This window comes from Penicillium samsonianum (assembly GCF_028829775.1).
Source record: "Penicillium samsonianum strain IBT 33392 chromosome Unknown utg000001l_segment0_segment0, whole genome shotgun sequence".
Taxonomy (NCBI): Eukaryota; Fungi; Ascomycota; class Eurotiomycetes; order Eurotiales; family Aspergillaceae; genus Penicillium; species Penicillium samsonianum.
The window spans coordinates 2,300,014-2,320,675 of NW_026643259.1; the positions used below are offsets into that span (position 1 = coordinate 2,300,014).

At 50.4% G+C, this 20,662-nt stretch overlaps 9 protein-coding genes across 9 annotated transcripts; 2 read left to right on the plus strand and 7 right to left on the minus strand.

Annotated features, from left to right (window-relative positions):
- Positions 1-132: 132 nt before the first annotated feature.
- Positions 133-3,350, minus strand: N7471_000893 (glutamate dehydrogenase (NAD(+)); the record flags this gene model as incomplete). Its single annotated transcript, XM_057273614.1, has 3 exons — positions 133-267; positions 338-3,168; positions 3,224-3,350. The coding sequence occupies 3 exons, from the start codon at positions 3,348-3,350 to the stop codon at positions 133-135; spliced, it is 3,093 nt and encodes a 1,030-aa protein (XP_057141793.1).
- Positions 3,351-3,370: 20 nt separating this feature from the next.
- Positions 3,371-3,532, minus strand: N7471_000894 (Glutamate/phenylalanine/leucine/valine dehydrogenase C-terminal; the record flags this gene model as incomplete). Its single annotated transcript, XM_057273615.1, has 1 exon — positions 3,371-3,532. The coding sequence occupies one exon, from the start codon at positions 3,530-3,532 to the stop codon at positions 3,371-3,373; it is 162 nt and encodes a 53-aa protein (XP_057141794.1).
- Positions 3,533-6,216: 2,684 nt separating this feature from the next.
- N7471_000895 (uncharacterized protein) lies at positions 6,217-6,399 on the minus strand (the record flags this gene model as incomplete). Its single annotated transcript, XM_057273616.1, has 1 exon — positions 6,217-6,399. One exon carries the CDS (start codon positions 6,397-6,399, stop codon positions 6,217-6,219), a length of 183 nt encoding a protein of 60 aa, XP_057141795.1.
- A 2,207-nt stretch (positions 6,400-8,606) lies between these two features.
- On the plus strand, positions 8,607-8,828 carry N7471_000896 (uncharacterized protein; the record flags this gene model as incomplete). The annotated part of the gene is made up of 1 exon (XM_057273617.1): positions 8,607-8,828. One exon carries the CDS (start codon positions 8,607-8,609, stop codon positions 8,826-8,828), a length of 222 nt encoding a protein of 73 aa, XP_057141796.1.
- An 891-nt stretch (positions 8,829-9,719) lies between these two features.
- N7471_000897 (TFIIIC subunit 6 family protein) lies at positions 9,720-11,480 on the minus strand. The gene is made up of 2 exons (XM_057273618.1): positions 11,203-11,480; positions 9,720-11,152 (listed from the first exon to the last, which is right to left on the minus strand). The coding sequence occupies exons 1-2, from the start codon at positions 11,413-11,415 to the stop codon at positions 10,316-10,318; spliced, it is 1,050 nt and encodes a 349-aa protein (XP_057141797.1). The 5' UTR covers positions 11,416-11,480; the 3' UTR covers positions 9,720-10,315.
- A 182-nt stretch (positions 11,481-11,662) lies between these two features.
- On the plus strand, positions 11,663-13,745 carry N7471_000898 (uncharacterized protein; the record flags this gene model as incomplete). The annotated part of the gene is made up of 3 exons (XM_057273619.1): positions 11,663-11,678; positions 11,932-13,250; positions 13,308-13,745. The coding sequence occupies 3 exons, from the start codon at positions 11,663-11,665 to the stop codon at positions 13,743-13,745; spliced, it is 1,773 nt and encodes a 590-aa protein (XP_057141798.1).
- Positions 13,746-14,437: 692 nt separating this feature from the next.
- Positions 14,438-16,419, minus strand: N7471_000899 (WD40 repeat domain-containing protein; the record flags this gene model as incomplete). The annotated part of the gene is made up of 3 exons (XM_057273620.1): positions 14,438-14,589; positions 14,658-16,017; positions 16,087-16,419. 3 exons carry the CDS (start codon positions 16,417-16,419, stop codon positions 14,438-14,440), a joined length of 1,845 nt encoding a protein of 614 aa, XP_057141799.1.
- Positions 16,420-16,979: 560 nt separating this feature from the next.
- On the minus strand, positions 16,980-18,392 carry N7471_000900 (STIMATE family protein; the record flags this gene model as incomplete). Its single annotated transcript, XM_057273621.1, has 3 exons — positions 17,690-18,392; positions 17,573-17,626; positions 16,980-17,531 (listed from the first exon to the last, which is right to left on the minus strand). The coding sequence occupies exons 1-3, from the start codon at positions 18,119-18,121 to the stop codon at positions 16,980-16,982; spliced, it is 1,038 nt and encodes a 345-aa protein (XP_057141800.1). The 5' UTR covers positions 18,122-18,392.
- Positions 18,393-18,819: 427 nt separating this feature from the next.
- N7471_000901 (putative pre-mRNA branch site protein p14) lies at positions 18,820-19,960 on the minus strand. Its single transcript, XM_057273622.1, has 5 exons — positions 19,809-19,960; positions 19,641-19,664; positions 19,474-19,530; positions 19,287-19,414; positions 18,820-19,217 (listed from the first exon to the last, which is right to left on the minus strand). The coding sequence occupies exons 1-5, from the start codon at positions 19,838-19,840 to the stop codon at positions 19,117-19,119; spliced, it is 342 nt and encodes a 113-aa protein (XP_057141801.1). The 5' UTR covers positions 19,841-19,960; the 3' UTR covers positions 18,820-19,116.
- Positions 19,961-20,662: the final 702 nt, after the last annotated feature.

Sequence of the window (20,662 nt, forward strand, 5' to 3'; positions counted from 1 at the left end):
TTCTTTTGTTCCGTATTAAGTATTTCGTTGACCCGGGGAAAGTCTTTCTCGTCAAAAAGGAAAAACAAAAAATAATGTCAAAACAGCGTGAAAAACAGCACTTTCGCAATAGGAATTTCTAATTCCAAAAGCTTACGACTGAATCTTAGCCAGGCGCTTGGTCATGAAGTCGAAGAAGGAGAACTGGCTGGGCTGGTTGCCGTACTCGTACACGAAGCGGCTGGCCAGGTGGCTGCCGAAGATGGCACGGAGGTAGTTCTCAGGGACCTGGGATTGATTAGCGGGGATTCATAAACAAGATAGAAAGAGGAGGGGGGGGGGGGGGGGGGAGACATACACGTTCCAAGATGGTTTCCAGACCAATCTTGTCCAACAGACGACGCGGCAGAGCGTCGCTAAGCACAGAGCGACGGAGCGCAACATTGTCCCAAAGCTCGGTCATCTGGAGTTCCTCGTCAAGCTTGGTGATGGCCAAGCTGAGACGGTCACTGAGGACACTGCGCAGTACACCAGTCTGCTCGTGTTCGCGCCAGATGGCCTCGAACTCGAGGGCGGCGTTCGACTGGATGACCTCCTGCACTTCGCGGACGTAGGCCTTGTAGAAGTCGGGGACGGTGCCGTCTTCGCGGATGCACATGTGCTCGACGAACTCCTCGTCGTTGAAAGACAGCGAGGCCAGGACTTCCAGGGAGGAAGAGGTCACACCACCCTTGTTGGCGGAGGCATCCTTGTACAGGATGCAGCCGGCCTTCTCGAGGCGCAGCTTGGCGTCCTGGGTGATGAACAGGTTGGCACCTTCGACGATGAAGGGGATGATGGACTTGTTGTCCCGGATGAGCTTGCCGACAGACGCCAGGTCGATTGACTCGGGGCGGCCACCGCAGGGCACGAACACGTCGAACTTCTCCTGCGAGCGTAGGTGGTAGGTGTTACGGAAGATCATGCCGTTGTGGACAATCTCGCCGTTGGGGAGCTTGACGTTCTTCTCGTCGACCAGGACGCGGTAGCCCTCGGGGGAGAGCTTGGTCATGTCAAACTGTGAGATCATCGCGCGCTTCTTGGCCAGGCGGATGAGCTCTTCGTGGTTCAGACCGTTCGGATCGTAGATCACACCGGCTCCATCAACAATGGCTCCGTACTTCTCGTTGGAGAGAAGAATCTCGTTCGACCCAAGATCGCCGTCTGGACCACCGGTCTGCAGCTTGAGCTGTGTAGCGGGGTCGATGTTCAGCTTGCGCTGAATTCCGAGCACGTACTGGCGGACCGAGAGGGTGGTCATGCCGTAAGCGTCGTGGGGAATACCACCCAGCTTGGGGCTCTTGCCAGTGAAGAACGACTTCCACCAGGGAGCGCCACGGCCGCGAGCGTGCTCAGTGGCCCAGTTGACCAGCTCAGCGGTGTTCTCGTCGGGACCCATGAAGAGAATCTCGTCCTTGCCGTGCAGATCAATGATCGGATCCTTGATACCCGGGCTGACCGGGGGCAGGAGCAGATCGAGAATACTGTCAATGTACTTCTCGAAGGCGACCCGCGCCTTGTCCTGGTGGTCAGCATCCAAGAGAATAACACCCTTGGCACCGCCTTCGGGAATATCCTTGTTCTTGCGCTGTTGGGTATTGGCCAAGTTGTAGTTCTCATCGAACAACGAGCGAGCGTTGATGTTGTATGCTTCGCCGTTTCGACTCTTGACGATACGAATACCGCCACGAGCAATGTCACGGAACCGCAGGTGGAAGCCGCGGAACTCGGAGCTGATAACCAGGAACATGCCGTAGAGGGGCTGGGGGTATTCGTGCTCTGGCAAGAAGTCTGGCTTCAAGCGGAAGCTGAGAGCCACCTTGGTCGGGGTGAAGAAGTTGGTCTTGAGGATGGAGGAGTTGAACACGCGGAAGGAGGTCATAACCATCTCGTCGTGCTCGTTAAGGGCGGTGCCACGGATGAGCTGCTTTAGCTTGGTGCCATCGAGGACCTCATCGACCTGCAGACGCAGGTAACTGAGGGTTGGGAGGAAGTCATCACCAGACTCCTGGGTCTGAACGTAGTGGGTGTTGGCGAAGTCAAGATAGAGCTTGTGGATCAGCTCAGGGTATTTGTTGATAATCTCAAAGATGTAATCAGCAGTGAATGTCTCCGTACGCAGACGCTTCTTGATCTTTGAGAGCAACTCTGCGTGCACACTGTTGTTGCTATCCAAAAGAGCAGCCAACGAAGTGTATTCTGAACCCAGACGGTTAAGGAACTGCTGCACGAACACCCAGGCGCAGTGAGCGTAAATTGTCTCCTGCAAGCTCAGACGACCAGTGGCGAAGTGGCCCTGGAAGCGGTTCCGGGGGATACAGTACAAAAGAGAGATCTCCTTCATGATCTGGTGGATAGCAGCCTCAATCGGAGGGAACTTGGCCGAGATCTCGGAGTTGTCTGAGGGACGCAGGTAGAGCGAAATCACAGTGATTCCGTTGGAGAAATTCTCCAGGTACTTGCGCGAGCTGGTCAAGCGGTAGTAGTGGTACAAATCCGACAGGGCACTGAACAAGCCCATAGCGGATCCCTGGCGGTAAGCAATCACCAGACGCTTTTCCCGGCTTCCCTCGATCTCGAACATCTCAATGACAGGACCGGAGCGACCAACGGCCGTGGCGATGATTTCCTGGTAGATCGCCTTGGTGTTGGGGGTGGCCTTCTGCAAGAAGCGCTTCTCGCCAATGATATCGATGTTGGTCTCGTTCGGTGAGGGGCTGGGGTTGGCGAACTGGCACTTGTACACGAAGTAGCAGCGGAGCTGCTGGCCGCTGTCGCCGGGCAGAGTGCTAGGCGAGCGGAAGGTCTCCACGCGGTAGCTGTTGGCACCCTTGGAGTGGTTGACGTACTTCTCGTCGATGCGCTGCTCGTAGCGTGGACCATCGACAGAAACCGTACCGGGTCTGCTGGTATCGATGTAGACAGCATGGTCCTCGGCCTCTTTGTCCAGACGAATCTCCAGCTGCTTATCATCGCGGGCATAGGCGGCGACTTTGGCGGCGTAGAGGGATAGGATCTGGGTCACGATGGCATCCACCGACTCGGTCTGGAAGTAGGTATCGTCGATGCCAAGCTGGTTATAGAACCAGGTGGTTTCCGAGATGACAAAGTCACTAGGGAAGAAGCCCTTCTCCTCCAATATATCCATAACTGCTGGGAATTAGCTAATTGCATCATCTCAATATCACCACTCAATTTTACTGACCCTGTTCCATCTGCTTCTGCTTGCCCTCAAATTTAGCCGCAATGTAGCCCGGGTCCTCCTCAGAGAGCACACGGTGCGGGGTACCGGGAATTCCCAAGTGAGTGGGCTGCGGGGACGGTTGTCGCATGGCATGTCCAACGGCATGATCTAAGTGCTTGTTGTGGGGGGAAAGCGCTGGAAACCGATGGGGGTGCCGGTGCCAGAGCTTCCATCCTGGCTCGCAAAGAGCTTAGGCTGAGGGCGACTAGGCAAGCTCACGCCATTGCCATTGGGAGTCTCCACCTGTGGGGTAGTTGCGGGAGACGACATGATGTAGTATGTGAGGTAAATCTCTTAACACGTAAGAACGAGAAGATGAAAGAAGCTATATTAAGTCAATGAGCAGCTGAGATGAATCATCGAGTCGGCACGTGGGGAGATGAGATAAGGCGACACAAAGAATGTTCTTATCTCGCCCGGAAGGTTGAGATAACAAGTAAGGAGAGACAAGAAGAAGGAACTTGGGAAAGGACTTACTGGCAAATGCAATGATCACCGATCGTCGCCATGGACTGAAGGTGATAAGAAAAGGGAAATGGTTTTTTGAATAAAGAAGAATCAGAAAATCCGGGGAACCCTAGTCTTTTTATACAAAACTTGGTTCTCAACTTTTAATAGTAATTCTCTCTATTATCTCCATTAATACATGATTTTATTTTTCTATTATTATTACATTATGTCCAACCCCCTTGACCAGTTATAACCGACGGTAGGCGGGAGGTTCAACCGTATAGAGGTCTCGAAGCCCACGAGGTCCGCAGTTCCACCTTGTTCCACCCCAAAACGCTCATTCTCTGTCCACTTTTGACTAAAAGCCGGCGATACATTGTACGCTGATTGGAGCTCATCGCCCCTCCTTCCGACCTCAAGCCGATAGAAAAAATCCCGCTGCGTCATGCGGGCCGAGATGAGGAAAAAATTGCCTCAAAAGTCTGGAACGTGGCTGAGGCGAAACTAGTCTACAGGAACAGGGGCAAAAAAGAAGCGGGTGACCTGAAAGAGACTTGCTTGAAAAAAGAGAATAGTAGAGATCACCTGAGATGTCTTACTATAGTGCATGGACGATGTATGGGAATGATGCGATCTCTATCGAACATCGTGGAATGCAATGTGTCATGGAGAACCCACTTGGGATAAGAGACTTCCGAAATTTTTTAGTTAAGCTAAATGCCTCATTCTCAATGTTCCAGCCCGAATAGCATCCCCCCAGATCCCATCGTGATCGACTGCCCTACTCAATTCAGATCCACTGGTGGCTGTCTCGGTCCGGGGGATTTTCGCCATTTGGGGGTAGTTTGACGAGTTTGACAAGTTTAGCCAGGGCTAATTGCAATTTGCTGCCATCTTTGCGACTGTCGCCGGGCCGGTGACCGGTGACAAACAATAATATCTCTTCTCCAGGGCTCCAAGTGTATGTCATATCTCCAACCGGAGGGGCTCCCCAGGGCTGGTACCTAGATGACTTGCGGGGTAATAGACCATCGCATCTTCCATAGTGCACGCTCTTTAGTTGCACATTGCCATTCGTTAGAAATAGCGCATTAGGACCTCTTTACCCCAACAAACATATCGTATGCATTTTTTTTTACGCATCCCAGGGATTCCATGGCGGGGCCTTTACGTGATTGCGGACTCTCGGCGGGCTTGCGATTGGAAGAGCCCGCCGCCGACCAATTTGCCATCCTCTAGGGGAAATGATATTCCGTTCCCGTGACGTAAAAGTTTAATTAGCCTCAGGCATCAGATTTTTCAAGAGTCTGGGGACACCACCCGTGCACTCCTGTTCGGGTAGCCTTCCGATCCCCCAGGTTTTCTTCAATTCACTTGGTTCACCTGGTTTGTCTGACACATAGAACGGGTTCCCCATGTTTCCCAACGCTTCCGGGTGCCTGATTATGTGTCACCATTTGACACGAGCTCAGCTGCCAAGTTCACAGCTACCTGGATATATTTCACTAATGTTGGGAGTTAGGGAGAACCTCGTGCAGTCAAGTCCCAAGTTTCAAGGCAGGACACGGGCACTAGCAGGTCAGAAGATCATCTAGAAGATAGTCAGGTCGCGTCTTTGAAAGCATATTCTCTGCAAGGTTGGAAGTGGTATAGAGTTCAGGGTTGCACCTACAAATTAGGGCTTTCGTTCCTGAAAGATCTTTGGTACAAATCCAAGGGATGTTATAATTAGATATAGATATTCGAAGACGTGCAAGGGCCAGAACAGAACGCGATTCCAAATCCCGACAATTCATCAGTGCCAATCTGTAGATCGGGCACCTTTCCAAGCAGAGTGAAGAGCCGATTATCTGGTCTCGATCTTTTCCGATCGAAGTACCCCCTGCGTATCGAGTACATCAGCCCTGCGTTCGCCTTATCGCCCTTGGCTGGAGCGGTACGCCAGGGAACTTATTGTAGGCGAGCCCAAGAGTGTCTCATCCTATCCTCCTATCAAGCCTGGCACTACAAGGATATTCCCGTCCGTCGATAAGGCACACGAGTTGAACTTGACATGTTGGGTAGACCAACATTGGTCTTAGGTATGTTCAAGTAGTCCGAATAGCTAGTAACTAGCCCATGATCACGTCAGCTCATAATCATGCATAGGATGTGTTGTACATATTGTACCTGACGAATCCATCCCACAGTTGGCATCACAAATGTCGAAAATGGTGTATCTAACAACACACTGGGCAGCCAACTCATCACTTCCCCTCTTTGACCTATCTCTACAATCTATTATTGAAAGTACATAGCCAAAAGTATCTCTAAACGAGCGGTGAAAAGGACAAGTCACCACGCCGAGAGCTTATCTTACGTGGTCACTGGTCACGAAAAGGGAATGTTATCTACGACGTTTCATGAGGTACATGGTGCACCTCGATATGCAAGTATATTAGACATAGCACAGAAGTTGCCGATACCACAATATGATACTCCGTAGCATATTAGTGTTGCTATTATTACAAGCAGATACCACGGGCAGGTCCATCCGCGATCGAAGGGGGTCCAAAATTCCCGATAAATGCGCCCTGGATCACCGTCGGAGACCCGGTACCCAGGAAATCAGCAAATCCGTGGAATGGACATTCTAGAGATTCTGGAGTAACACTCTTCCCCCCCTTTTCCCCCAGATCACGATACATTGTGAGTACGTATGTGGCAGTGGAGTGGAGTGCATTGCATATTGAAAATAGTCAAATCACTACCGTGGCCCCTTGAATCCGGGGGAGAAGAATTGTGGAGTCCCCTATTCGGACGTCGATCAACGGTTGAACGGTCAAGGGGATTTTGGTACTTTTGTAGCTCAACGTTTGCGCCCCTGAATTTACCAAGGAGGTGAGCTTGGATCGTAGGAATTGGGGGAAAGCTAACCCCGGATCATGGATCGTATCCCTGCGTTGGGCATCGTAGACCCTTTGGCATCTACTTCGGATACGATGTAACACATCTTAAACAAGGATATTTGATATGCGCCCCAGGCTGTTTCGGCCCCTGGCGTGGTCCACTACCCTTGAGATTTACAACTGTTGTAGGTGAAGCGCCAAAACTATTACAAGTTTATTTGTGGCGTTGTGCAATATACTATTTCATACGGAGTACAAGTTTTATCGGTGTGTTGGATTGGTGGAGGTATACTCCGTACTCCGTGCTATAGGTGGGTTTGAGCCGCCCCTTTTATAATATACAACTCAACCCAAGTGCCTTTGGGCAATCTTGTCTCAATTTTTTGGAAGATCGTCCTGATTAGCAATGCACCTCGGGAATCGGTGAGCACGTCAAAAGAAAAAAAGTCCTGATTTGAGTACTTCCAATAGACGGTGAAAATGACTGTTGGACGCCGCCTAATATCGGATGATACCTTACCCCGGAAGAGTACCTAGGTACTCCGTATATTTATTGCAGGCCATATCAAACAATAGTTCCGATTCCTGTCGCCACCCCCAAGCCGATCCCCTACACCGCAACGGAAAATCTCCTTCCATAACCCCGGCAATCTGGTCGCTGGGCCCCAGTTTTCGTTCTCGAAGGGATCGCCGTCTCCGCTCTCGTGCCGAGGTCAACAGCGAGTTTTCTCCGGGAGACGCTAGAAGGCGTAGAATCATAGAAAATAACCCTTAACTAGCACTAATTCTCGTTAGTTCTAAATAGAGCCTTGCCGATTCAACCGGTTTAATCGGCTTTCGCTAGTTGTTCCCGTCTCCAAGCTAGTTGTTTCTATGGCAAATAATGTCAATAACACAATACATATTAATATCGATTGGTTGATTCATCGATTCTCACCCCCTGGTCTTCTCCCCCACACTAACGCGTCAGGCCCCATCTCCTTTGTTTTCTTTTCTCCCCGACAGGCCTTCGGGGTTGGGCTCCCGCTGGTCCGATGGGGAATGTGCCCCATCCCTACCTCGATAGCTGGGTTATTGGGCTGTTTAGAATGAGGCAAGTAGGCTTGGCGGGCAGATCTCTAGGGAGTAAGCATTAGGCCTGGCCCAGGTATGCGTGTACTGAGTACTTTCGTGCTTCCCCAGGGAATGTACTCCTCCACACTTTTACGGGGATGGCTTTTTTTGATTTGATTATCTGTTTTGGGTGTCTCATATCTTTTTTTTATATTATTATTTATTGACAGGAAGAAAAAAAAATATAAACGACCCGATGACCCTAAAATCGTCTCACTCCTTTTTCTAGTTCTGTTCATTCACCTGTGCAATTATTTTCAAATACTACATATCAAGCACTGTCAACAGCTTTGCTATCACCGTTCACTCTGATCGTCTTCGAGTCTTCTACCGGAACAATACTATTACTGCAATAATTAAGTTAATTCAGTCTCTTCACAACCACCGTCACAACTACAGCCTATCATCTCCACAATCACAACTCACTTCTCGCCTCCCATCAACACTTAATACTATTACATCTCGCAAATACCCGATTCCTTTCACCCTTGTAAGTATAACTCCCGTCACTACTTGCCACATCACATCGCACCCTCCGACCCGATCCCCCGAAACCGGGGGCCTCGGGCAACTTCGGAGCCACAAGCTCCATCTATACGGAGCATATGCCAAACCCAAGTACTAAGCACAAGCACTCTGCACAAACAGAAAGCTGACATTCAATCTCGTGAATCCAGCTCAAAAACATCCTAGCCTTATACATTCCTCAGCTCGCTCCCAGCCGAGGTTGCCGATCAATTCCATACTTTCCCCAAGTACAACATATAAAGACCCAAACCAACAACTTCATTCTTCAACCTATTCAAACGCTCAAACCTCAAGATTCCTAATCTACCCTCTCAACCTCTACACCTCCAATCAAGAAATCAAACCCCAAATCCAAACCCAAAACAATGGCCACCGTCGCAACCAAAACCGCAACCCCAGTCATGCCTCCCTCCTACTCAATGTCGCAGGACATCTCCCGCGCCATCATGACAGCCTCAACCCAAAAGGCAGAAAAGACCCGCTCAATCCTCATCGACGGCATGCCTCCCGCGCCGCCACCGTCGCCCGTCGCCTTCTCCAAGGGCAAGGCTTGCTACAATAACATCCCCAGCTTGAGCCTGGAGTGATTCACCTGATTCCAACTCTTTCTTCTTCTTTTCTCGTTTCGGGTTCCGTTCTCTTCTTCTTGGCCCTCAAGAAGAAATTATTGTACCATCATCCAATATTCCCTGATAATGGTCTTGCGCACATGGACATATGGGACACTGTTTGGCGGATTCGCCCCGTCCTGTCCGTTGTTCTCTCACTTTCCTTTTCACTATTCGTCCTTGACTTGATATCCGCGATGCTTGTTAGCCTTACGTCTTTCTCTTTTGGTCTTTGTCTTTGTCTTTCTTTTTGCTTGTCGCCTGTTGGATTTAGCGTGTTGCATGGCGGCGCGGACATTTACTATCTGGTTCTGGTTTTGCCCAATGGGGCGCTTTTAAAAGTCTGGGGAATCAATCGGTGTTCTTAATTTTATTTCCCTGGGCTCTCCAAATCAGAAATGAAAATTGGATACTTTATTATTATATATATTGTGCTTTTGTGTGACCTTGATAGGGATAGTCGACACCTTTTTGCTATGGTTATTGCCCGGTGTATAGTTTAAGCAGTGACTCTCTATTGTACTACCTTCATTAGCTTTACTGCTACGGCTACAATTCCTCGGGAATTGGAAAATAGAACCCCGGTATTTGCACTTACCTCGGGAAGTTGAAGATACCCATGGACGGTGTGACTGTCACTCACATAATGGTTGCTAGAACAGTATTTTCGTGCGTCGGGGATGGGAAGTAGCAACTACATGGTACAAGATGAACAGCCAGGGACCTGTAGTCCAACACAAGCAACGAACAATCAGCTTGCTGCATGTGAAGATCTGCCGATCACGACGTCACTTGTATCGCGTCGTGGAAGTAGATGGGGTCGCACAACCTGCTTTGTACTCTACGCAGACGTTCTAGATGCCAAAAGAGGAACACCAGATGCAGGATACAATTGGTTCAGAGAGCAATCTATATTGTAGGTTGTGGGTTGTACATATTTGTTGGATTGTATCATGGTTTGCGTGATCAGTGATTTTCAAGTGGAACAAGATTTTCATTCCTGCATCGGGTTTGTGGATGACGTTGCCCTCTAGATTCACCTATGCAGTAAACTGGGTTCATTTTAGCGTAGCTAAGATGGCCCCATCGATGAGCTGTTCACTCGGTCAAGTTGGGTGGGGCTTGTCATCTCCAGTGATTGCGCGTTGTCGGGATGATTGTCCCGGGCTGTGATGCCATTCCTTCGATATCATACAAAGAGAAAGTCAGCTTTGTTTTTCCATTACGAGAGTAGCCTTTTTGCTTCCAGCATGAATATCAATATATCTTCGTCGGTGCTGCTCTTCGGTTCCCGGCTCCCGGCACTTTCACGTGACAGCACAAAGTCGGGTATGGACTACAACGTAGATCCAGTAAGATACCGACACCCGATGGCTTGTTTGTTCAGGTTCCGATGATCCACACAAAAGACACAGGGCCTAGACCCGAATTCTGTGCCGATGTCAGCACATTGTTGATCTGCACATTCATGAAGTAAGATCATCGCTGTCAGATGTTAACTCCGAGTCAGATTCAGATTCTGCCTCATCAGGGTTGAGCTCTTGAATCAGCAGCTCAAGAGTCGCTTTAGCCTCCAAGTCCCCTCTCGAAGCACGTTCGTTCAGTCGCTCGATCTCGGCGAGCTGCGCCTCGGTACGGGCCCAGCCTTGTTGCCTGTCCGTCATATTCACATGGCGACGTGTGCTCATGACCGTGCGAACAGTATCGCCCTCTCCCTTGGCATTCTTAATCTGCTGCAACCTGTGGAGGAACTGCGCCTGGTGGGATGGGGCTGCGGGACGACGGGGTACGCCGAGGGGTTCACCGCCCTGAGAAGCTGCGGGCTCATCGCTAGGTCCTGTGTTTGAGGGTCCCTCGGTAAAGCCTTGGGCAGGTCCTGGCCCAGCACTGGGAGCGAGCTGTGCCTTCCGACCGAGGATCTTCACGCTGTTGGCGGCCACAAGCTCGTAGGAGGGTCCACGGTGTAGCGGTTGAGGGAAGTGGTTGTCCGGGTCGGTTTCTGTGCCTGGACTGACGAAAACTAGTTCAGTGCCAATTTGATCAGCCCAGGAGCAACTGAACATTTGGTTGTAGTATGAAATGATCGGGTTGTTCGTGTGGAGGTCGAGAATTTGGATTCGTTCGTTCGGGAGGCTGCCTGTCTCGGCGCTCTCGATCGGAGGATAAGCTTCGCTTGGGAAGCCTTGGCTCATGTCGTCTGCAGGGTTCCGTGTATCCTCCAGGGACCCTGTTTCCTTTGGGCGACGGCGTGGAGGGCGCACAGGGCCATGGTGGGCGGTCAGGTCCAGGTTGAGATAAAAGGTCTATCAATTGATTAGCATCATTGAGAGAAGACAAGGGTAATTATTCTCACCTCGGTCTCTGTACCATATTCATATTCATATTCTCCATCGGGTTCGGAGTCAAGCATTGTATCCATGACGAATTGCAAGGTCTGGACTGGAACAAGCCGTCCACGGGTGGAGATAAGATAAACCTGAGTCAGCTTTCTGCAAGCGGTGAGATCTCCCCCTCTCTTCCCAATTAGGACAAAATCAACAATAATGGGGAGTGGCGAAGATGGCATCCAAACATCTGTCGAATTTTAACGTTTCAGATGGAGGGGGTTTAGCGTAGACAATTGACTTTTTTCCCTCCTCGGACACTGCACACCATTAAATATCATATTGGGGCTGTACATTCGTATATTCCTTGGTTATACTCTCGTAACCAACCTTAGAAGTAGAGTTGTGCCCAGCCTTCCTCAGCCTTATGAAAAGAAAAAAGACCACACCCATCTCTTCACCGCAACAACTTAGACAACTTGGATAACCATGGGATCATCTCTTCGTAAGTTCCCGTCTCTTCCGCTCCGGCCCTGGACGGATAAGCCTACTCCATATGCACTCGGTGTATGGCATCCGGCTTGGCTATGATTTCCACGCATTTCCGCAGGCTCCCGGTCTGACTAGTTCAAGATATTGAACATTCTTGCCCTGTCCCTTTTTCTTTTTCTTTTTTCTTTTTTGTATTCTTCATCGGGAAATTCTAATGCTCGGAAAATCGGGCTCGCTAACAAAAACGACTGTTTGTTTTTATATAGGTAACCCCGCGGTCCTGTTGTGCGCCCTCCTTGTCCCAACTCTCGTTATCTCTCGTCCCACCATAGTTCCTGGGGAATGCCCGACCGCTGCAGCCCTACCACTCGACTCCCACTGCATTGAACCCCTAGCCTCGACTAGAATTCCCGAAATCGCAGTCTATGAACATACCCCACATAGTTCTTCGGCCCTGACAGTCTATGTCGACTCGCTCCAGCAGATGACCCGGAAGGCCAAGACAACCATTGCCGTGCTCTCGACCCTGATCGCTTATGTATCCATCAACAGCATAATCCACCTACTCCGGCCGGCTGCTTTTGTCTGGTCTGCAGAGGACCAGGAGGAGCGGAACTGGATTGCGAGCTCGCGCTCGTGGTTCGACCGCAAATCCTGCCGATGGCTCGGCATCTGTGGTGCAGCCCATTTACAAACCGTACACGGCGAATTCGGAAATCGCGATCCGGCGGAGTGGGTAAATTCGCAAGATGCCGAGCCAGAGGCACCCTGGCGGTCCTTTTGGCTTAGCGGGGCTAGTGAGTCCGAGTGGGATGCCGAAGAGCGGGCTCGGCGGCAGATCCCGGACTATGTTTTCCACCATGCCCCACTCGTTCACCTTTATTCTGGCGAGCAGTTCTGGCCCGGGGATATCGCAGAGCACTTGCATCATACCACTCCGATGCTGAATTACACCCCGATTCAGGCTCAATGGGACCATCCGACGTTGGCCGATCTGGACGAGTTGAACAAGTGGGGGCCCAGGCACCTTTTCCTGACGAGCAATGATGATGTACAGACGCGTCCACCGTGGCTGGAAGGCGATAGGAATATCCCGCAAACAGATGGAAACAAGAAAGAAGAATCCTGGGCTGATTGGGATGGTCGAGTCGATGGTGATATTCCCGGTGACACAGAGGAAGATCGTGCCAAGTGGTATAATTTTCACCAATTGCAAGAAGAGGCGGCCGCTCTACGCGAATCCAACACCGATGAACATTTTCAAGCTCAGCAAATACTCAAAGAGGAGCTTCGCAAACGTTATGGTGGAGAGGAGATCTACGATGGTGCCGGTGGTCGAAGCGATGCCCCTGCAATCCTGGTGGTGATGGACAAAGGCAACGGAATTGTGGATGCGTTCTGGTTCTACTTTTACAGCTTCAACCTCGGTAACACTGTTGTCAACGTGCGGTTCGGCAATCATGTCGGAGACTGGGAGCATTGTCTGGTGCGATTCCACAATGGCAAACCGAAAGCGCTCTTCTTCAGCGCCCACCAGGGCGGAGAGGCCTATAGCTACGAAGCCGTTGAGAAGATCGGACAACGGGTAAGTTCCCATATAACAAAAGCAGCAAGTATAATCTCACTAACTTTACTTTGCCAGCCCGTCATATACTCCGCCGAGGGCAGTCATGCCATGTACGCCACGCCCGGAGTGCACGAGTACCTCCTCCCCTGGGGACTTCTGCACGATGTAACCGACCGCGGTCCACTATGGGATCCCCTCCTCAACTCGCAGGCCTACACTTACGACTTCGACAACGAGCATTTGCGGGCGTCCACCTTCAGCCCCTCTGCCCCAACGGAATGGTTCCATTACAGGGGCCATTGGGGCGACAAGTTCTACTCACTAGGCGATTCTCGTCAGTATCGATTTGCAGGCCAGTACCACTTCGTGAACGGACCCCTTGGTCCAAAGTTCAAGCATCTCAACCGCCACAAGGTGTGTCAGGGCCCCAATCGTGCTCCCTGCGTTATCAAGAACTATGTCGAGCAAGGGAAGCGACCTCAGCGGTGGGGCTCAAGCAGATCGGAAGAGTAGCTTTTCGGGGGATCCATTCAATCTCTCAAGTCTCACCTATCTATCGGTCTGATGAATTATCTGCCCATGCCCTTCCCCTGTCGTCGGAATCTTCTGGAAATCCACCAATTTCCACCAATTTCCACCAATTTATACCCAGCCCAAATTTAGCAATCCACCCCGGAGATGATTCTTGCTATCATGTTTTCTTTTCTTTTTTACCTGCGCTTTTTTCTACGATGTTTGCCTCAGATACCCCCTTTGTTACTGAAAACCCTTGACCAAGGCCAACAGTATAGAACCCTCCCGCGGATGAGACCATGACCCTTCATTTGATTTGACACGACTTGGACGTGCTATGGCGTGTTTGCTGGCTTGATTCCTACTCTACTCTTTTATTCGGGTCCTGGGCGTTTCTGCGTGCTGTTTCTCTTTGCTAGAAAGCTACGAACAATCTCAAAAAAATGATTGACCTACTAAAGTACCATTGCGTATACCTTTGCTTTTTTGTTTTCAATAAACAGGAGTTTGATAGGTCAGTAGATGACTTGGACTTGGATCATGGCTGATATCCGAGAACCCAGCCCTAACTCTATACCCAGAGACCACATTGATTTACCAGCGACTGTACAACAGAATGAAAAGCATGTCCCACTATCAGGGTAGTAAATATATGACAAGAAAACATAAATATTTTATTCAGTATGGGACCTCTATCCCCGAATCTCCCAGAGTCGGATACCACCTTGCTCATTACCAACAGCCAACTGCTCCGAGTTCGGTGAGATAGCCACCGAGGAAATGCGACCCAATGGCGTGTTGGAAGTAGGCCAGTTACGGTATACCGTGCAGGTAGGAAGGTGAACTATAAAAGCAACACAGTTAGCAAAGAACACAAGAAAGACAAAGCACAAGCAGAGCCAGAAAACATACCAAGACGCAAAGCATCACGCTTCCACCGACTCGCCATAACCATCATCTGCCCATCAGGCGCAAAGACCAAATGGCTAATGGGGGTAGTGAGCTGATCAAGCACACGCACCGGGTCAGGGTTACGCGGGATACCAGCCTGAGCTGGGGAATCCTTCTCAGCAGCAGAAGCATTCGCATAGGCAGCCGCCCACGGGCGACGATCATAAACGTTAACAATACCACTGGAAGAACCAATCGCAATCCAACGATCCCCACCAAGCTGAGTCCGGCCCGAGCGACCACCGAGGCTGAGAACCGTCGTGCCGACAGCACCGGCATCGACCCAGCGCGCCACAACACGGCCTACACGTCCATCCCACTCAGAGACCTCACCGTTCTTCGACACGACTGTCATACCCTCGCCGTCAGACCACCAGGCGAAGTCCGCGACACCGCCGCGGCCGTCGACGCGCACCTGCGCGATCCACTGCGCGGTGTTGGCATCCAGGACGTTGATCAGACCGCCGCCCTTACGGGCCGTGCCGACTAGGCCGACGAAGCGGCCGCACGGCGAGAGCTTGAAGCGCTCCATGGACTTTTGCTCTTCCTTTCGGTCGGAGGAGCCGTTGACTTTGTCGACTTTTCCGGTGTCCAGGTCCCAGATGTGGAAGTAGCGCCGACGGCCCGAGGCGAAGATTTTGTTGCCTGAGGGTGCGGCGAAGGCGGACGTGTGGATTGGTGTGCGCTTGATGTGCAGTGAGGTGAGGAGGGGGTTGGGGGCGGGTGCGGAGGGAGAGATGTGGTGCAGGAAGAGGGTGGAGGCTGGTCCGGAGGAGAGCAGGAGCGGGTAGTGCGGGTGGAAGGTCAGGGAGTCGACGGAGGAGGGTTGGGATTTGCCGATGTCCTTCAGTCTCTGGATGTCGATGACTTCCTGGCGCAGCTTGCGCTTTCCGCTGGAGCGCGCGTTGTCTTCTATGCGCGTCAGGTCCGAGGCATTTTGGAGGAGCTTGGCTAGAGGCTGCATGGAGAGGTTCTCGTTCTCGTCGTCCGAGTCGATTTCCTCCTCGCTGCCTGCGTCAGAGTCCGAGTCCGTCTTGCGGCGCTTGAGCTCCGGTGTGGCCCACTCCGGTGTCGGGTGCAGGCGTGTGAACTGTCTGCGCAGTCGTCGGACGTATTCCTTGCCGCTGACTACATCTTCGGCTTCGGTGTTGCGCAGTTTGCGCAGTCTGGCTTGGCTTGCTAGCGACACGGCGAGGCGCTCGTCGTCGCTATCGTACCATACTGCGGGTTCGTCCTCTTCTTCGTCGTCCTCGGCGTCTGACGGAGTTTCCGGCGATGGGAAATCAGTGGTGGGGGGTGCACCGGAGTCAAGGAAGAAAAGCTAGATGAAAGCAGAATTGTTAGATCGAAAGCCTGAGATATGTGAACGCATGGGAGTGGAGTCGCATACGTCTGAATCGGCTAGAGCAGCTAAGTCCTGGCCCTCGCCTTCGGCATCTTCGCTAGCATCGCTCTCGTCATCACTGTGCAGAGTGAGAGCCATACCAGCCTCGCGGTCCTGCTGGTTCTTCAATGCGCCCATGAAGCCCTCATCGTCGCCAAAGAGCATACGTTCTAGCTTCTTCTCCGCCTCATCTTTCTCGGGCACATCTTCCTCATCCGAGCTAGTTTCGTCGTCCATCTCGACATCTGAGTCCTCCGGGCGGATATTGGCCGTAGTGTTCTCGAACGGAGACCGGGTGGTCGTCTGCCTGGACTTTTCTTTTAGCCCTACGTTAGGCATGGTGGGTGGTGTGAGGATATCTGCCAATCAAGCACAACTGCTTGCAGACTCGGTCACCGAATTGAAACTTGAATGCAATAATGCAATTGTATGCTGCAAATGTTCCTCAGGCGGAGCTTGAATATTTTTCTTCTTTGATTTTTCCAGAATGGGCAGATCAGAGCGGTGTGGAAGGCGGCATATATTGTTGCCTTGATTCTAAGGCACCAAATGGGATATCAAAGGCATTCAAATAGGCTTTAATACACTCATTTGACATTCTTTTCACCCTCTAGCTGGAGGAAATTGATGAGAAGAGCCATAACTGAAGCTAAATACACAGAATCCGAAGAGACATTAGTTGGTTCAAGGTTGTAACGGATGATTCGACTACGAGTAATATGACAAACAGTTATCCAAATGCACAACCTACATAGATGCATGCACACTAGATAGCAGGGGAAATGATATACTCAATACTAATATGGAAAAACGACATAATCGTATACTCGTTAAATATCACTATTAACACTAAAACAAAGCAAATATGAAATTTCCAAAGCCAAAACAGAAAGCAATATTCAGTGATGTGTGGAAGTAGCTTTGGGTTCATGTTGGTCACCACTGCTACTCGAGCTCGGAGGTTCATATGGAGGAACAGGATTTTGATCCTCAGGAAGTAAATGCTCAGATTCCTGGAGGGCATCTGCAGTAGCCTTCGGCTGCGAAGTGGTTCTCGGGGATTTCTGTGGTTCTTCATCATCAGAATCAGTTGAATATGACTCGTCCAGGCCAGCAAGAAGAGCCTCCCGGCGGTGAGCATCATCATCTGTGCCAGCATCTCCAATCGTGTCATCCACCGCGTATTGCGAGACTGGTTTCTTGATGAATGTGTCGATGATATAATACTGTATGGCGTTCATTATGACTGGGAAAAGAAGCATGACGAAGAAGATCTGGACAGCAGCGTTGCCTTCTGTCCACCTTAGCGCCCAGTCGCCGACCTTGATGATGAAAGGTAAGAGCTCGATGAGGAAGAACACGCATATCTTCATGCCGAGCAATCCCATGAAATAAACGATGGCCTGTTTGAGCCACCATGTTACGCGTGGGGGCTGGCCATAGTTTCCCGACTCTATCGATTCCGGGGGTTGGCAAGAGGTGTATAGGATACCAAATAGTTGAGAACGCGGAGAAGGAGGATCAGAATGGGGATGCCGAGGGTAGTCTATTCCATCAGTTAGCGAGCAGCTCCTCAAAAGAGATCAAAGCAAGAATAGCAAAAACGCACGTCGATTCCCAGGTTCAGTAAGTAGAACGAGCATGGGTTCGGCTTGTATGAGCTTCGAATCTCCAGTTGGCCCGCAGAAAACATTGACATGACCAGATTCAGCATGTGGAGCATCACAGACCCGAAGACTTGTTTTGAGACGTCAAAGGCCCAGATCTTCACCGGGCGCTGTGGTCGTTCTCTCCATCTCTTATAGACTAGAGATAATAATGCGAGGCCGCCAAGAGCAATCTGAACAAACACAGAGAATGGACCAAGCAGCTTGCATTCTCCTCCTTCGCCGTTTGGATCCTGCCCTGGGCTTGAAGAATTTGTTGCTTGGTAGTGTAGTGTGTGTGCGCCCGAGGGTGTTGGAATGGCTAGGGTGCTGGTAGCAGCGATAAGCGTGGTCGTAGCTATCGAAGCCAACGAGCCGGTCGTGTCATCCATCATTTCTTAGTCTAGTAAAACCAGAAAGACAGTGATAGATCTAAGGTGGAACGCAACATATGCTGGAAACCAGGTTGTAGTAACAGTCAGCACCTAGGTAGTAACCTTGGAAGGTTTATCAAAGGCGGAGACAGCCGAACGTCATACGCGTGACATCGAAATGGGTGGCAATGAACCGGATGAACGGATGAGTAAGAACAAGCCTGAACTTGTAAAAAGCAGTAAAAAGTAGTTCTTTCTGGATGAGGTAGAAAAAAAGGAGTTATGGAAAAAGAATTAAGGGTCAATTGAGTGAGTTTGCACGATGCTGCGCCCTAGGCGGTGTCAGGATCCCCGCAGCGGGATCGACAAGGCCGATAGCATTTCCCTCCAGGGTTTGAACGGCAGTACGGCTATTTTAAGGGTCCTTGGTCTTGGCATGATATTTTTATTTTGTTGGCTGCTTTGATCTTGATCTTGATATGTTTTATATGCATCGTATAAGTGAAAGCCAAGTTTATAATTCCCCTGTATAAGAGTGGGTACTGATCATTGACGCGCCAGCCTTAGGTAGATAGATAGACCCCGGTTGTAGCTTGATATTGGAGATCCAGATGATACGAAGCTCGAAAACAGCTCAAGACTCGACTAGTTTGTCACTTCTAGTAGTGTGGCGCTCAGAGAAACCTTTGCACCTAGCATCTAGCCATAGCACAGAGAATGTTGGAGCAAAGTGGAGGGTCAAATTGACGAAGAGAGTAATAGTAGTAATGGTTAAATAGAATAAACATAAGAAGAAATCAGTCTCGCCGGCGTGTTGTTCGCATCATTTCTGGGTCAATATATGACGACCAGAACCAGCCTCGCCCACCATCAAACCCTCTGAAATAAGAAAAAAAATACCCAGGGAATAAAAACGCCGGAAACCCCTCAACCAAGCCGCGAGTGAATGGTACAGCCATTGCAATACCATGCGCAGCTAAATGCTAGCAGAGGGAAGAGAAAAAGAATTCGTCACATCATTCTATCCCGTGTTGCTGTTTGAGCCTTTCTAAATTCTCCTGCCTTTCCGTAATGTCCTCTTTCGTACGGACCATCTTCTCTGGCTGATGATACAAGACTAAAAGACCCAAAGTTAGTCATCTGCAAATAATCCCCGATGCTCATTTGATCCATGTGCAATACGTACCGACCAAGTATCTGTTCTGGAAGTTGAAACCATTGAGTTTATCGCATGCCTGTTTGGCGTCGTGAACGTCCTCGTAGACAACGAATGCGGTTCCCTTGGAGGTATTGGCGATACCCTGGCGAATTTGGCTACAGATGAAATGGTATTAGATCGGGTTCAGACACACGAGACCATGGGTGACTATTACCGAATGGGGCCAAATTTGCCAAACAGGTCAAACAGTTGCTCTGCTGTTATGTTGTAGCTGTTGAGAAAGATGTCAGCGAGCTGGTCGCGATTGAAAATGGCGATTTGCAGGGCTGATCCGCCGGGGAAGCGAGCCGGAGCAAAGCAGCGAAATGATCAGGTACATACTTAAGGTTCTTGACGAAGAGAATCCTGTAAAATAAGAAAAAAAGAGGTTAGCGCTAGTCACTTCTAAATGTCAGGGATCTGCTAGACCCAACGATCAAGCATTTGATGGCGAAATGGCACTTGTGCTGAGAATCGGGGGAGGGGCACGGAAAAAGTATTCTCACGTACCGATTGGCTTCGGGGGCGAGCTTTCGGCTCATTCTCGTAGGCGAGAGAGTCCTAGAAGATGTTGAATGAAAGTGTTGACAAGAAAGATACGCAAGGTATCAGTTGCAGTGTTGAAATAGCGAAGAGGCAGAAGATCCGAGCAAGGTCGCAAGGACAACCACGAGGTTTGTCTTGGCGGTGCGCTTACTTATCCCGGTTTAGTGGCAGTTGGTTCTTAAACCGTATGTGACCAGGTCATGTGATTTCTTTGAGTGTGGTGATCTACCAAACTTAGCACGTGATGGTATCGTGTTGGTATCATGATGGTATCGGACTGTATCACCAAGACGGACGCTCTCGGCGTCGCCAACTTCCTTTGGACTACAGATAATTGAGCACCGGGGGAAACAACCAAGTAATCACAATCGCATGCTGTAATGAGTGCTTTTTGATCTTCATATTTTATAAATGCGATTCAAATCCTTTCTAGTAAAAGTAATAGCAGGACACAACGTAATGTAGGAGCCCGTAGCTGTACCGTATACATACCTTCAGAGTTGCTACTACTCGACTCCCGCTTCCTCCTTCGCCCCAACACCTCGCGCTCATCCGCTTCTCTCTCGCTTTCGGCGCTTCATCCATTCGCATACTTGTCACTTCTCATCCAGTTGGCAGGAAACGATTCCTGGCTACTGGACCTCATTCGATTCCCTTCCCTACCTGCCCGCAGGTTGCGGCGCGACTCTCGGGCGCCTTTGTCCTCCCGCCGCTCGATTCGAACCCCCTCAACGCTCCGCGACTACCGTCGACCACCTACTTCGCCCTCGATCTTTCATCAAATATCAATCATATATTTGCGGTCCGTCGTGCGCATG